The 12,667-nt window shown below is 37.6% G+C and overlaps 1 protein-coding gene across 1 annotated transcript in view; it reads left to right on the top strand.

Moving 5' to 3' along the window:
• LOC134201222 (uncharacterized) overlaps positions 1-10,120 on the top strand; it is an 81,916-nt gene extending 71,796 nt beyond the window's left edge. Inside the window, exon 4 of the mRNA XM_062675576.1 lies at positions 10,055-10,120. Coding sequence (XP_062531560.1) covers positions 10,055-10,120 — 66 coding nt within the window. The remainder of the gene's footprint in view (positions 1-10,054) is intronic.
• The last annotated feature ends 2,547 nt before the right edge of the window (positions 10,121-12,667 follow it).

Raw genomic sequence — 12,667 nt, 5'->3', positions numbered from 1 at the left:
TACAACGGCTGCCCCACCCTTCAAACCGAAACGCATTACTGCTTCACGGCAGAAACAGGCAGGGTAGTGGTACCTACCCGTGCGAACTCACAAGAGGTCCTACCACCAGTAATTACGCAAATTATAATTTTGCGGGTTTGATTTTTATTACACGATGTTATTCCTTCACCGTGGAAGTCAATAGTGAACATTTGTTGAGTACGTATTTCATTAGAAAAATTTGTTACCCGCCTGCGGGATTCGAACACCGGTGCATCGCCCAATACGAATGCACCGAACGTCTTATCCTTTAGGCCACGACGACTTCAATTTCACTACGCATTTCACTACACTCATGGGAAGAGATGGGGTCGTGCTGTATTAGACCGACACTGCACAGTGAAACAGCACAAACAAATCAAAGCGAGCAATATGAGGGAAGCCTTATGATCAATCATGTAAAATAACTTAATTTAACTTTAAAATAACTTACTATATAACATAAAAACCGTTAAGAGTTTGTTACGCGCTGGGAGTTCGGGATAAATAAAAAAAATCTACCGAAGTTCAAATTATAACTGTATTAGCACTTAGAACACTTAAAGCACTTCACAAACACTATAAAATTTTCAAGTCGCTTCTTCCGCTTCGCTTCAGGTGATCCGTTCGCTGTTTCGCTTCGAGTAGTTCCGATTACTAACTGACTGCGTGCCATCCCTGCAACGCTTTTATAGTCGAGACGATATTCCTAGAATCGTCGAGAATATTCCACAAAAGCCGAGTACTGTGTTTCCGCTACTAGATCCTTCGATATTCGTTCGACTAATCGGTGATAGATCGCGTTACTCTTACCGGCGTAACAGTACGTTGGTATGATACTGAGAAAGCGTTGCAACGCGTACTCATGTGAGTTCCTTAGTCGCATTTCACTACACCCATGGGAAGAGATGGGGTCGTGCTATATTAGACTGACACTACGCAGTTACAGAGCACAAACAAATCAAAGCAATATGGGGAAAGCCTTATGATCAATAATGTAAAATAACATCTTACTTCACAACATAAAAACGATTAAAATTTGATAGAGATATATAAAGCTAATGCAACGTTTGATGAAACTTACCCCGGTCTCCGGAGACCCATCTAGCGCTCTTCGCCGATGACACGGCTATCTACTACTCGTGTAGGAAGATGTCGCTGCTTCATCGGCGACTCCAGATCGCAGTAGCCACCATGGGACAGTAGTTCCAGAAGTGGCGAATTGACATCAACCCCACGAAAAGCGCAGCGGTTCTCTTCAAAAGGGGTCGCCCTCCGAACATCACTTCGAGCATCCCACTCCGTAGTAGGCGCGCAAACACCTCCGCCGTTAGTCCCATCACTCTCTTTGGCCAGCCCATACCGTGGGTCTCGAAGGTCAAATATCTAGGCGTCACCCTCGACAGAGGGATGACATTCCGTCCCCATATAAAAACGGTACGCGACCGCGCCGCGTTTATACTAGGACGACTCTATCCAATGCTTTGTAGTCGAAGCAAACTGTCCCTCCGCAATAAGGTAACTCTCTACAAAACTTGTATACGCCCCGTCATGACGTATGCAAGCGTAGTGCTCGCTCACTCAGCCCGCACCCACTTGAAATCCCTTCAGGTTATTCAATCACGATTCTGCAGGATAGCCGTCGGAGCGCCATGGTTCCTTAGGAATGTGGATCTCCACGATGACCTGGAGCTCGACTCTCTTAGTAAGTATCTACAGTCGGCATCGCTGCGCCATTTTGAGAAGGCGGCACGACATGAGAACCCTCTCATCGTAGCCGCTGGAAACTACATACCCGACCCAGTAGACCGAATGGTAAACCGTCGACGTCGCCCAAAGCACGTCATTACGGATCCTCCTGATCCATTAACGGTGCTTTTAGGCACCACAAGCACCGGTCACCGTCCTCGTCGAACCCGTCGCTTGCGACGAAGGGCTCGACGAGCGAACTAACCCATAGACACAGCCCACTGAGTTTCTCGCCGGATCTTCTCAGTGGGTCGCGTTTCCGATCCGGTGGTAGATTCTGCGAAGCACTGCTCTTGCTAGGGTCAGTGTTAGCAACTCTCCGGTTGAGCCCCGCGAGCTCACCTACTAACGTTAGGTAGGAAAAAAAAAAAAAAAAAAAAAAAAAAAAAAAAAAAAAAAAAAAAAAAAAAAAAAAAAAAAAAAAAAAAAAAAAAAAAAAAAAAAATTATGAAACTACAAAACATTTTGGTTTTTGGTTCAGTTTTAAACGTAGCAAGGCATTTAGTGAAAATATCAGCAAAGTAAATCAAAAAGTGTTTTTCATTGGGCAGCCGTGATTTGAAAAATAATGTGTTAAATAGTTTTTTCTTCGGGTAGATACGAGACGGCAAACGAAGTAGGGGTCGTCAAGTCAGGAGATGAGAAGATGAGTTGAAACAGACAGCGGGACCATTCTGGCTGAGAGTAGCTAGGGACAGGACCCATTGAAAGGAATTGGAGGAGGCCTTTGCCAAAAGGCACACTGAACTTAGGGACCTCTTGTAACCCTATGTTTAGGAATAAAAAGGCTATTATTATTATTATTATATATTATTTCAGACGTTTCGATTCCTTTACAGTTTTCATTGTTTTTTTTTGTTGCCTTTGTAGGCAGACGAGCATACCGTCCACCTGATGGTAAGTGGTCACCGTCAGTCATGGACGTCTGCAATGCCAGGAGCAGAGCCAGGCCGCTGTCTACCATTAAAATTCATTCAGGTCATGTACAATTAATTATATTATATCGTAAAAGCAGTTTTAATTAATACTAGTGGCCTCGCAGTAGTCGAGACTCGACTGTAATTAATTGAAATTATAAGTTTAAACATTATTATGGTTCTATTGTCAAACACTATTATAATTCGATAATATTATCACAGTATTCGTCAAAACTGCACTATAGATCAATAATATTAAAGACAAACAATATTAATCTATTTTCAATTCGACCACAGACTTTAAACAATAACAAAAGTTTCCCAATTGACAGCAAACAAAGAGTATATTTTTATGTATGTGTTGTGTCAAATACATGGTAGTGTGTGTAATGTTTTCTTTATTGATTTAAAGTAACTTTTATGCATTATTTTAAATAAATATAAGCATCGTCCACTCCTTCTCTATATTTCCTATAAGGGTGAGAAATTTCATACTCCTTCGTCCGCGCAATTTTCGTAAAAAGGGATACAAAGTTTTTGCTTCACGTATTAATATATATGTCGTGGTTAACGACTTTTAGTAATATTAAGACGTTGTTTTGACTATTATTTTAAATGATGAAATGTTGTTTTGATAAATATCACAAAATGTAGGGTAGACTCCGTAACGCCCCAGTATAAAATGGCGGTACGTGGACAGAGTCGTGGCATTCCGTGTTAGACAGTCATTCAGTCCGTATCAGACGGTCCGTCCGTCTCAGTCAGTGAGTCTCTGGCAGTCAGTCAGTCAGTCAGTCAGTCGGTCTGTCGGTATGTGGAACGATACTGTCAGTTTACCCTGTCATTGTGAAAGTTGTGTGTGTTGAGTTTCAATAATTATTATTCAAAAGGTTTTATTGACTTTTTATAAACTGAGTTCAACCAAATACGAGTGATGACGGAAACTATCGCTTAGCCATCCCTGACCTGGCGCGCGACGACATATAGATCATATGATTCCGCTACAAAATTCAATGTTTTTTGAAGTTTATTCACGAGTCTACAACAAAATCCAATGGTGTTTACGTTGAAAATTTCTGAAAAATATCACGAGACTCGTAAACGTACACATAAAATAAGAAAGTTACAAACAGACGGAAAATTTATCATAATAAACGCAGTCCACGGCAAGTATCCAGGATTTTAATGACTTCTTTCCCTTTTGTAACGAGAGGAAAAAACGTAATGTTGGGAATTAAATTTTATTATGTCCCCTTTTGTGTTTAAGGAGATTCTACTGCAGGATAGATGAGAAAATTTTAGTAGCTTTTTTATTAGGTTCCGCTGATAAATGATCATAAGGTCCAGACCGAAATGTCTTGCCGTTAATGATACAAAGCTTATGCAAACGCGAACTTAATTTCTTTTTTTTTTACTTTATTATTGTGTCAAATTTGAGTTTTTTATTTATTTATTGCTTAGATGGGTATACGAGCTAACAGCCCATCTGGTGTTAAGTGGTTACTGGAGCCCATAGACATCTACAACGTCAATGCGCCACCCACCTTGAGATATAAGTTCTAAGGTCTCAGTATAGTTACAACGGCTACCCCACCCTTCAAACCGAAACGCATTACTGCTTCACGGCAGAAATAGGCGGGGTGGTGGTACCCACCCGTGTGGACTCACAAGAGGTAATTACGCAAATTATAATTTTGCGGATTTGATTATTATTACACGATGTTATTCCTTCACCATGAAAGTCAATCGTGAAAACTTGTTAAGTACGTATTTCATTAGAAATATTGGTGTCCGCCTGCGGGATTTGAACACCGTGGCATCGCTCGATACGAATGCACCGGACGTCTTATCTTTTAGGCCACGACGACTTTAAAATGAGATGAGATAAATCGCTTAGGTTCATGTTTTGTTTTGGGAAAATATTTAACTAGATCAGCCATTGCCATCCTCAGTAACAAAAACACAACTTTTCAAATTGCCAAATTTATTATGTGTCGTATGACGCCGGCAGAAAAAATTGAATCAAAATGATTATCTTCTAAACAGATAAAAATCTGCATGATTTAATATTATTTGTTCTGGTGGGCACAGAAGCCCGGCTACTGGTTTACGTGACAGGTCCTTAAAGGTCCTAGATACTTCAACTTTGATACTGCCGTCCACCGAAGATAGGCCTTTTGGATTTGTTTTTTAAGCTTGAAAATTAGTAGATGTTTATTTTTTATAAATATACCATCACCATCATCATCATCATCATTATCCTGCCCTTCTCCCAGTCACCTGGGGTCGGCGCAGCATGTTTTCTCCTTCCATACTCTTCTATCATATACCCTTTCTTCGCTCACTCCCCTCTTACCCATATCGTCTTTCATGCAATCCATCCATTTCTTCTCTTCCTCTATATCCTTCCACATTCATAGTTAGCATTCTCTTACCAACCTCATTTTCATTTCGTCTCATCACATGTCCATACCATCCCAAACGCGGACTTCTCAGCTTCTCTATGACAGGTGTCACTTTCAGACTTCCTCTAACATATTCATTCCGTAATTCTATTCATTCTCGTTATTCCACACATCCGTTGCAACATTCGCATCTCTGCTGCATACAATCGCCTTTCATCCGTCACTTTAGCTTTTTATAAATATACTATTTATTTAAATTCGACCATAATAAGTGACTTCTCATTATTTGTGTTTAACATTAGTCTTTTGTTTTTTTAGTAATGAAACATAAACTGACTTCTTCTTTGTCCCCGCCTTCTCCCACTAGGTGGGGTCGGCATCACGAATTTTTCTCTTCCATTCTCTTCTATCAGCCGTCATCTCAACACTCACTCCTCTCTCTCTCTCTCTCATATCGTCATTCACAAACTCCATCCATTTCTTCTTCGGTCGACCTCTTGCCCCTCTACCTTACACTACCATTTCCATACATTTCCTAGTCACATGCATCTCCTTTCTACGCATCACATGTCCATACAACGACAACGAAAAGTACAATAGATTCTAAACAAAAGATTAAATAAGTTATCCAACAGAAGAAAACTGGAACATAACTTTTTGGTATTAACCTACCCATAAATAGACTCTTGATTTTGTGAAATATTCTTAAATTAAACAATTCCCATTCAATTGTTCCGTTCAATTTTAAATAACTGAGACCGGCATCCTGCTCCAAATGAGGATTCTCTGCGTTATGGGTACCAAAGAGTAATATACCTAATTATATACGCTTAAATATATACATATAATAATATAATAATTTGAATTTGAATTAAATTTGACCCTCGGCATAACAATCAAAGGCGCTAACCACTCCACTACCGATTAAGTCTTACATAAATATTTAAAATATATACATATGAGATAAAAATCACATTTAATGTCTAATATCTTCAATTAAAACTGATTCGTTATAATAATAAAATTTGAAGTCGAAAAAGTGCAAATTGCCACTGAACATATCTAGAGTTAATAAATCCTTTAAAAAGTCATAATGTCAATTAGTGTTTTGTAAAATTAAAATAATAGAAGATACTCGAAATTTGCATTACGATAAATCAGAACCACCGGTACGCATTTCCGCGCTAAGAGCACACTAATCCACGAAAATATTAAAAGGCTCAGGAATCATCTGTCATGTACCGTTTAAGACCATGCAACGGTACATGCAAATACAATCCTTAATGCCCTCCTGATATAGCTTGGAATTGGATAAAATCGACATTGCAAACGATTCGAGATGGCAATTCAACTGAGCGAGCGATTTAAATTTCAAATAACCAGTTATCCAGATAGAGGTTAGGAATGAATGGGGTTGAATTTACAACCCCTATCTCCCTTGGAGGAGACATAGTCAAAGACTATTATACGTTCTATAGAAATTCGGTTTGCGTTTCAAGACTGGGGATTAAATTGAATAGGATTATACTGTTTCGTGTGTTTTGCTTATGAAATGCTCAATTGTGGATACTTTTCGTTACAGAATCAACTCGCTTCCGAAGTTTAGCAGACTTCATAATGCGAACATACATTTGCGAACATCCTAATAATATTTTGATTGGATATTGGGCTGCTGAACGTAAGAAAAATTCATAAAATCAGGTACACAAAAATTAGAGAAAATATAAAATCTATAGATGCTCTTGAGTATGCCAGACTCTTGAAGTGGAATTGGGCTGGTCATGTAGCAAGACTTAAGGACCAGAGATGGACTGCAAGAATAACTGCATGGGAAGGGCCACAAGGGAAAAGAAAAAAGGGTCGCCCGATATCAAAATGGGAGAACGATATAAAAGCTATTGCTGGCCCTCAATCGATACCGGTAGCCCAAAATAGAACCAAATGTAAGGACTTGGAGGAGGCCTTTCCCTTGTTTAATGGGTTCCTACCAAACATTAGTGAATAAAAATAAAATTATTAAATACCTATTTACTTTGTATTTTAGCAGGAAATAAAAGCCTTTTTATTTATTGGCTATAAGATACAAACACGAAACTCCGGCTACCTTCGTCTAATGCTTATAGATTGAACCTTTACCATTCTTAATAACAGCTACACATGCTCAATCACCTCCTCCCTTCCAGCAATTTCTTATAATAGCGAATATTACAATCTATGATGACAACATATGACTTTTTCACCATCTATTTTAATAAATGAAAAATGAATACATATTTTTTTATTTATCCTTTTAGAGCTTTATGTTGTATGACTGTATCTGTACTATTATTAACAGTGATAATAATTCCAAAGTGAAAAGTTTTTGGGATTTCTTGGCGTGAATGAGAGAAGAAAAGTTTTTAGTCTAAAAGTATAATAGTGGTGACCTATTAACTGTTTATTATTGGTTAAAGTGCGCAAAGTAAATGAAATAAAATACTGAGACAAAGACTTCTGGGGCTGCCTATAAAGTCGATTGATCAATAAATTCATACTATAATAACTTTTTATTGTGTATCATAATATCATTCCACTCCAATCCACTTTTAATATTTCATACAATGACATGTATTAATGATTTATGTGATTACATAAATGACTTATGTTAGGCAATTAGAAATATTTAGGTACCGTACATTGATGATATCATTATATAGTAAATAAACATTGTTGCACTTAGAGTACGAATGACAATAATGTTAAGTTTACTGATAAGCTACGATAAGATATGAATGCCCATCTTCAGATATGACGATGTTATTGTAAAGCGATTTCTCCTAACTCATACGCGGAAATAATAAGCCTCATCGCGACATCGTGAGACGCATCAAGTCTGCCCCTTCCAACACTACATGCCGATCACGACCACTCTGTCAAGAGTGACACGACTGAGAAGAAGAAGAACCACGGAATAATCAGGATTTTATAATATGGAATAGCGGCTGGAATGCCCGCAATTAAAACTAGTTACATATATTAAAATAAAATATCTAAACCTCTACAAATATAATTAACCAGTCTATATTGGCCCTACCCGCTGAACTAATCAAGGCACAACTAGAGTTTTCCCAGCAGTATATAGACACCAATTTACTATGTGTTCAAATAGCCGGTAGGGATAATTTATGTATGGGAAGGGTCTCAGGTAAAGGTCACGATCAACCATGAAGGGGTGCCATCGAGTGTGTATTTTACCATATTACTTTACGGTACATATTTTGGCAGATAAACGAAATTTTATCACACCCTAGGCGTATTATTTCGATAAAAGGGTAAATAGTGTGAAGGTTTGTTGTATAAATTGACTGTTATCTATTATTTTTTTTACGTCTATTCCTAATTTAAAAGTTTTCTAAGCAACGCTTTTATAAGGTGAGCTTATTCTTTTTACTAACACTAGAGATGATTCTAAAGTCCACTTTTGCCTTTTTCCGATTTTGCAGAATGTTTTGGCTTCTTGGTAGGTACGGTATCAATTAAAAGTGAACTTATCATTTTCGTGAAAAATATACTGCATTGTGCTCCTACAGAATCGTTGGGCACCAATTGAATGAAAATCGCTTTAATGAAAGGCTTACCAAAGCTGGCTTATTAAAACTGTACAGAGGGCGGAAAATGAAGGGATGCTTCGATTGCTAAGCCCAAATCAATTGTTATTCAATAATTGTACAAGATGAATATTTAATTTAATTTTTATTTGACTTGTATTTAATTCGATGGAAATTGAATAGATACATTGCTCGTTCGGTATCTCATCTATAGACAAGAGTGACGCTTTTAGTATTTTGCCAGGTTCATTACATGCTAAGTGCTCTAAAGAATTGTTAAAGATAGTTCTGTCATCTCATTTTCACTATACTACCACCTGCCTATAAAGTGTTCATCTACACCACTAAGGAAGATGACTAATTTACCTCCATTAAGTTTTGTTGTTTACGTGATGTTCAATAAAAGCGGTTTCAAAATTAAATATCTTCGTATAAAAACACAACAAAAGAACATAATACTATCAGAAGCCAACAACAATCTCAGACATTAAATTTCGGAAGATCTGCTCGTAAATTTGACTCTTCCTACCTCAATTTTACAAATTTAGGTTGAACTAAATAAATTATCAGGAGTAAATTTGCCCACCTAATTTACTTTTCCATTCTCCAAAACTCCACCTAGGTAATTCGAGGCGATAAAGGCTGGAAACTGGGTAAAATCTTAATAAGATCTCGACTGAATCTCTTATATTTTGCTAACGTAACCTTTGAAACTTAATTTTCACTTAAATTTCGGCCCACCCCGAAACGAAGTTCCTAGAATGGTTTAGATTTATGGGTCCGTGGTCAGATGTTAAGCGTTTAGCGTTTGCGGCTTACGAACGGTCTTGAACTCTCCAATGTTTAGATACTGAACGGCCTCACTTTGGCAGTTTTAGGAGTCATTTAAGGCTATAGAAATTCTTATCTGTGAGTTAGGGCATTCGAAGTTCGTAAAGACCCTTTTGTGAGCTCAAAGATCGAAGCTAGATTTATCATCAGTTCCCCATAATACAATTTATGCAAGTTTCAAATATAGTAATATATTCAAATCAATCATATTAGTAAACAAATTATTTATTATTAATATTTTAATCATAAACGGAATATCATAACGCTTAAGCTCTTTGCTTCATCCAAACCTGAAACTCGGAAAATCATCTTAGGACCGCATTGCTATTTGTCATGCGACATCTGCTCAGGACCAGTTCACACCGGTTCGAGGCGGTTACGAGAGGTGTTATACGAACAAAACGGAGGGTACTTCGCTGGAACTAGCCAGAATCGAATATAAAACGGGAGGGTAATTTGATTTTATTACGATTGTGCAGTGTGTTATTGATTTTTCATTGATATTATATAACGAGTGAATGTAGTAACAACGAGTTGTTTTTTACAGAGTAATGTTGAAAACTTGATCATATTCAACGTGCTCTTAGCTTTTTGGCTAATCGGGGTCACTTGAGGTCGTAGTCTCAATTACATTGAGTGCAGTCCCATCCTATTACTTTGTGGCAAAATAGGCAGTGGGGTGGTACTTATAACATGACCTACCAACAGAAAATACGCAAATTTATGTTTTATTGATTGTATCCAATGCTGGTGTAGTGGTTAGTAGTCCTCAGCTTCCTGATGACTGCGCCACGAAGCCCAGTTTCCGTCCAGATGGAGTCAATATGTTGCATGCTCTTGCTTTGTACTTGGGTTTCCAGTAATATTATCGAAAGCAGAAAGCAGTTAGTAGGTCTTTCTTGCGAGTGGTTGAGGTTAGATGTTTCTTAGCAGTCTAAATTTACACGTTTTATCATATTTGGATCACTAATTACATCACTGAATGAACCTTTGAGCTAACTTTAATTTTTTTTCTGTGCCAACTATCATCTATTAGTTAGTAAAGTAAGGTACCGTTTACTTTTACTAATGAAAATATAATTCTGAACATATGAGAAATTAGATCGAGCATTAAAATTGTTTTACATTTACCATATTCCATTATACACTACAAAAAATAATAGCTGTAATATCAATGCTAAGAATGACCTCATATTAGGTACGTTTTAGACCGAAGCCGCCAATACTAGTTTCCAACAAAACACTTTTACGTATATTAGGCTATTACTGGGAATAGCATTCGTTATAATGATTGCTTCAATATGATATAAAACCATTCTAGCCGAATGTAGTCTTTAGTAATGGCGGAGATTTTCGTTACTATTTTTGGCTTCTTATAATTGAAACACGCTTTTTCACTGTTCATTTAAGCTCGTGTATATGACGCGTTGGAATCATACCGTGACAATTAATTAATTAATGGTGTTTGGATGAACCTACATTTTCTGAAGCCGCAATGTAAAACCAATAGAACTCGGAGTCAATGACCTCAACTAGGAGCCGCCAATAATACGCAATGAATGTTCAATTCGGAATAGTTTAGTACAATCACGATTACTAGATCTGGCATCACCTGCTCCTTTAGTTTTTGGGAGCAGTTTTTATGTATAAGAATTTCAACATGAATAATTATAGTATATTTAGTGGGACATGCTCAAAGCCACTGGATCTATTTACGTAGACAAAACATTGGATTAACGGGATTTTTAGTACATACTATCTACGGATTTACGTTTTGTAAACATAAGTAACTATATTTATACGATTTAGCCTTAAGTGTAAATTTTTCCATTTTCTAATTTTTCGTGTGTTGAAATTTTGTGATTTATTTTTAATGCAGCTTTTCTAACGATCTAGAGATAGATTAGAGATTTTTTAAAGCCCATAATCAGGTAAGAGTTCGGGTAAGGCAAGTCGTCGTGGCCTAAAGGATAAGACGTCCGGTGCATTCGTATTGAGCGATGCACCGGTGTTCGAATCCCAGGCGGGTACCAATTTTCTAATGAAATACGTACCCAACAAATGTTCACGATTGACTTGCACGGTGAAGGAATAACATCGTGTAATAAAAATCAAACCCGCAAAAACATAATTTGCGTAATTACTGGTGGTAGGACCTCTTGTGAGTCCGCACGGGTAGGTACCACCGCCCCGCTTATTTCTACCGTGAAGCAGTAATGCGTTTCGGTTTGAAGGGTGGGGCAGCCGTTGTATCTATACTGATACCTCAGACCTTATATCTCAAAGTGTGTGGCGCATTTACGTTGTAGATCTCCAGATGTCTATCCAGGCTCCAGTAACCACTTAACACCAGGTGGGCTGTGAGCTCGTCCACACATCTAAGCAATAAAAAATAAATAAATAAAAGAGTAAGGCAAGAAAATGCAAGAAAAAAAAACCCAGCTTCAAACTATTTTGATCATTTAGAAAACTTGGTAAATTAAAGATAAGGTTTCCTTGTTTCCGACTATAAATGCGCTCAACTGCGGCATATCTAAATAACCTGAATGCATTAAAAAGTTAAAGTATGATACGGGGTTGTGCGCACGGCGAACTCTGGTTTATTAGTCCCGCGGGTTGGCCGCATGCTACCATCAACTCCATGTAGGGACACAAGAAATTATTTGCAGAAAGGTCACTTTGTATTTAAAAAGCATTTTTTTAAACATAGACTAGCTGACCCGGCAGACTTCGTAGTGCCTCAATCGATAAATAAAATACCTAAACTTTTGTATAAAATAAACTTAAATATTTATTTCCGAGCATTTTCATAATGATATCTACCTTTTAAACCTTCTTTGGACTTCCACAAATAATTCAAGACCAAAATTAGCCAAATCGGTCCAGCCTTTCTCGAGTTTTAGCGAGACTAACGAACAGCAAGTCATTTTTATATATATAGATAGATTGGCAAACCAAATTTTAAATAGTTTTTTTTTCCCAATCGAAACAGATTATGCCTCACGTGCTGGATATCATTGGTATAAAGGCATAGGCAAGCCATCATCTGTTACAGGAGACTGTGGTTATACGTATTTTTAAAATGGATATAATGGATATGATGCCTGGGAATGTTATGGAAAGGCGATGCATCTCATAGTTGGTTTGTACCTGGCAAAAA

The sequence above is a fragment of the Bombyx mori genome, chromosome 24, assembly GCF_030269925.1.
Source record: "Bombyx mori chromosome 24, ASM3026992v2".
Classification (NCBI taxonomy): Eukaryota; Metazoa; Arthropoda; class Insecta; order Lepidoptera; family Bombycidae; genus Bombyx; species Bombyx mori.
The sequence above is the reverse complement of the archived record's forward strand: the minus strand, read 5'-3'. Positions and strand labels throughout refer to the sequence as shown.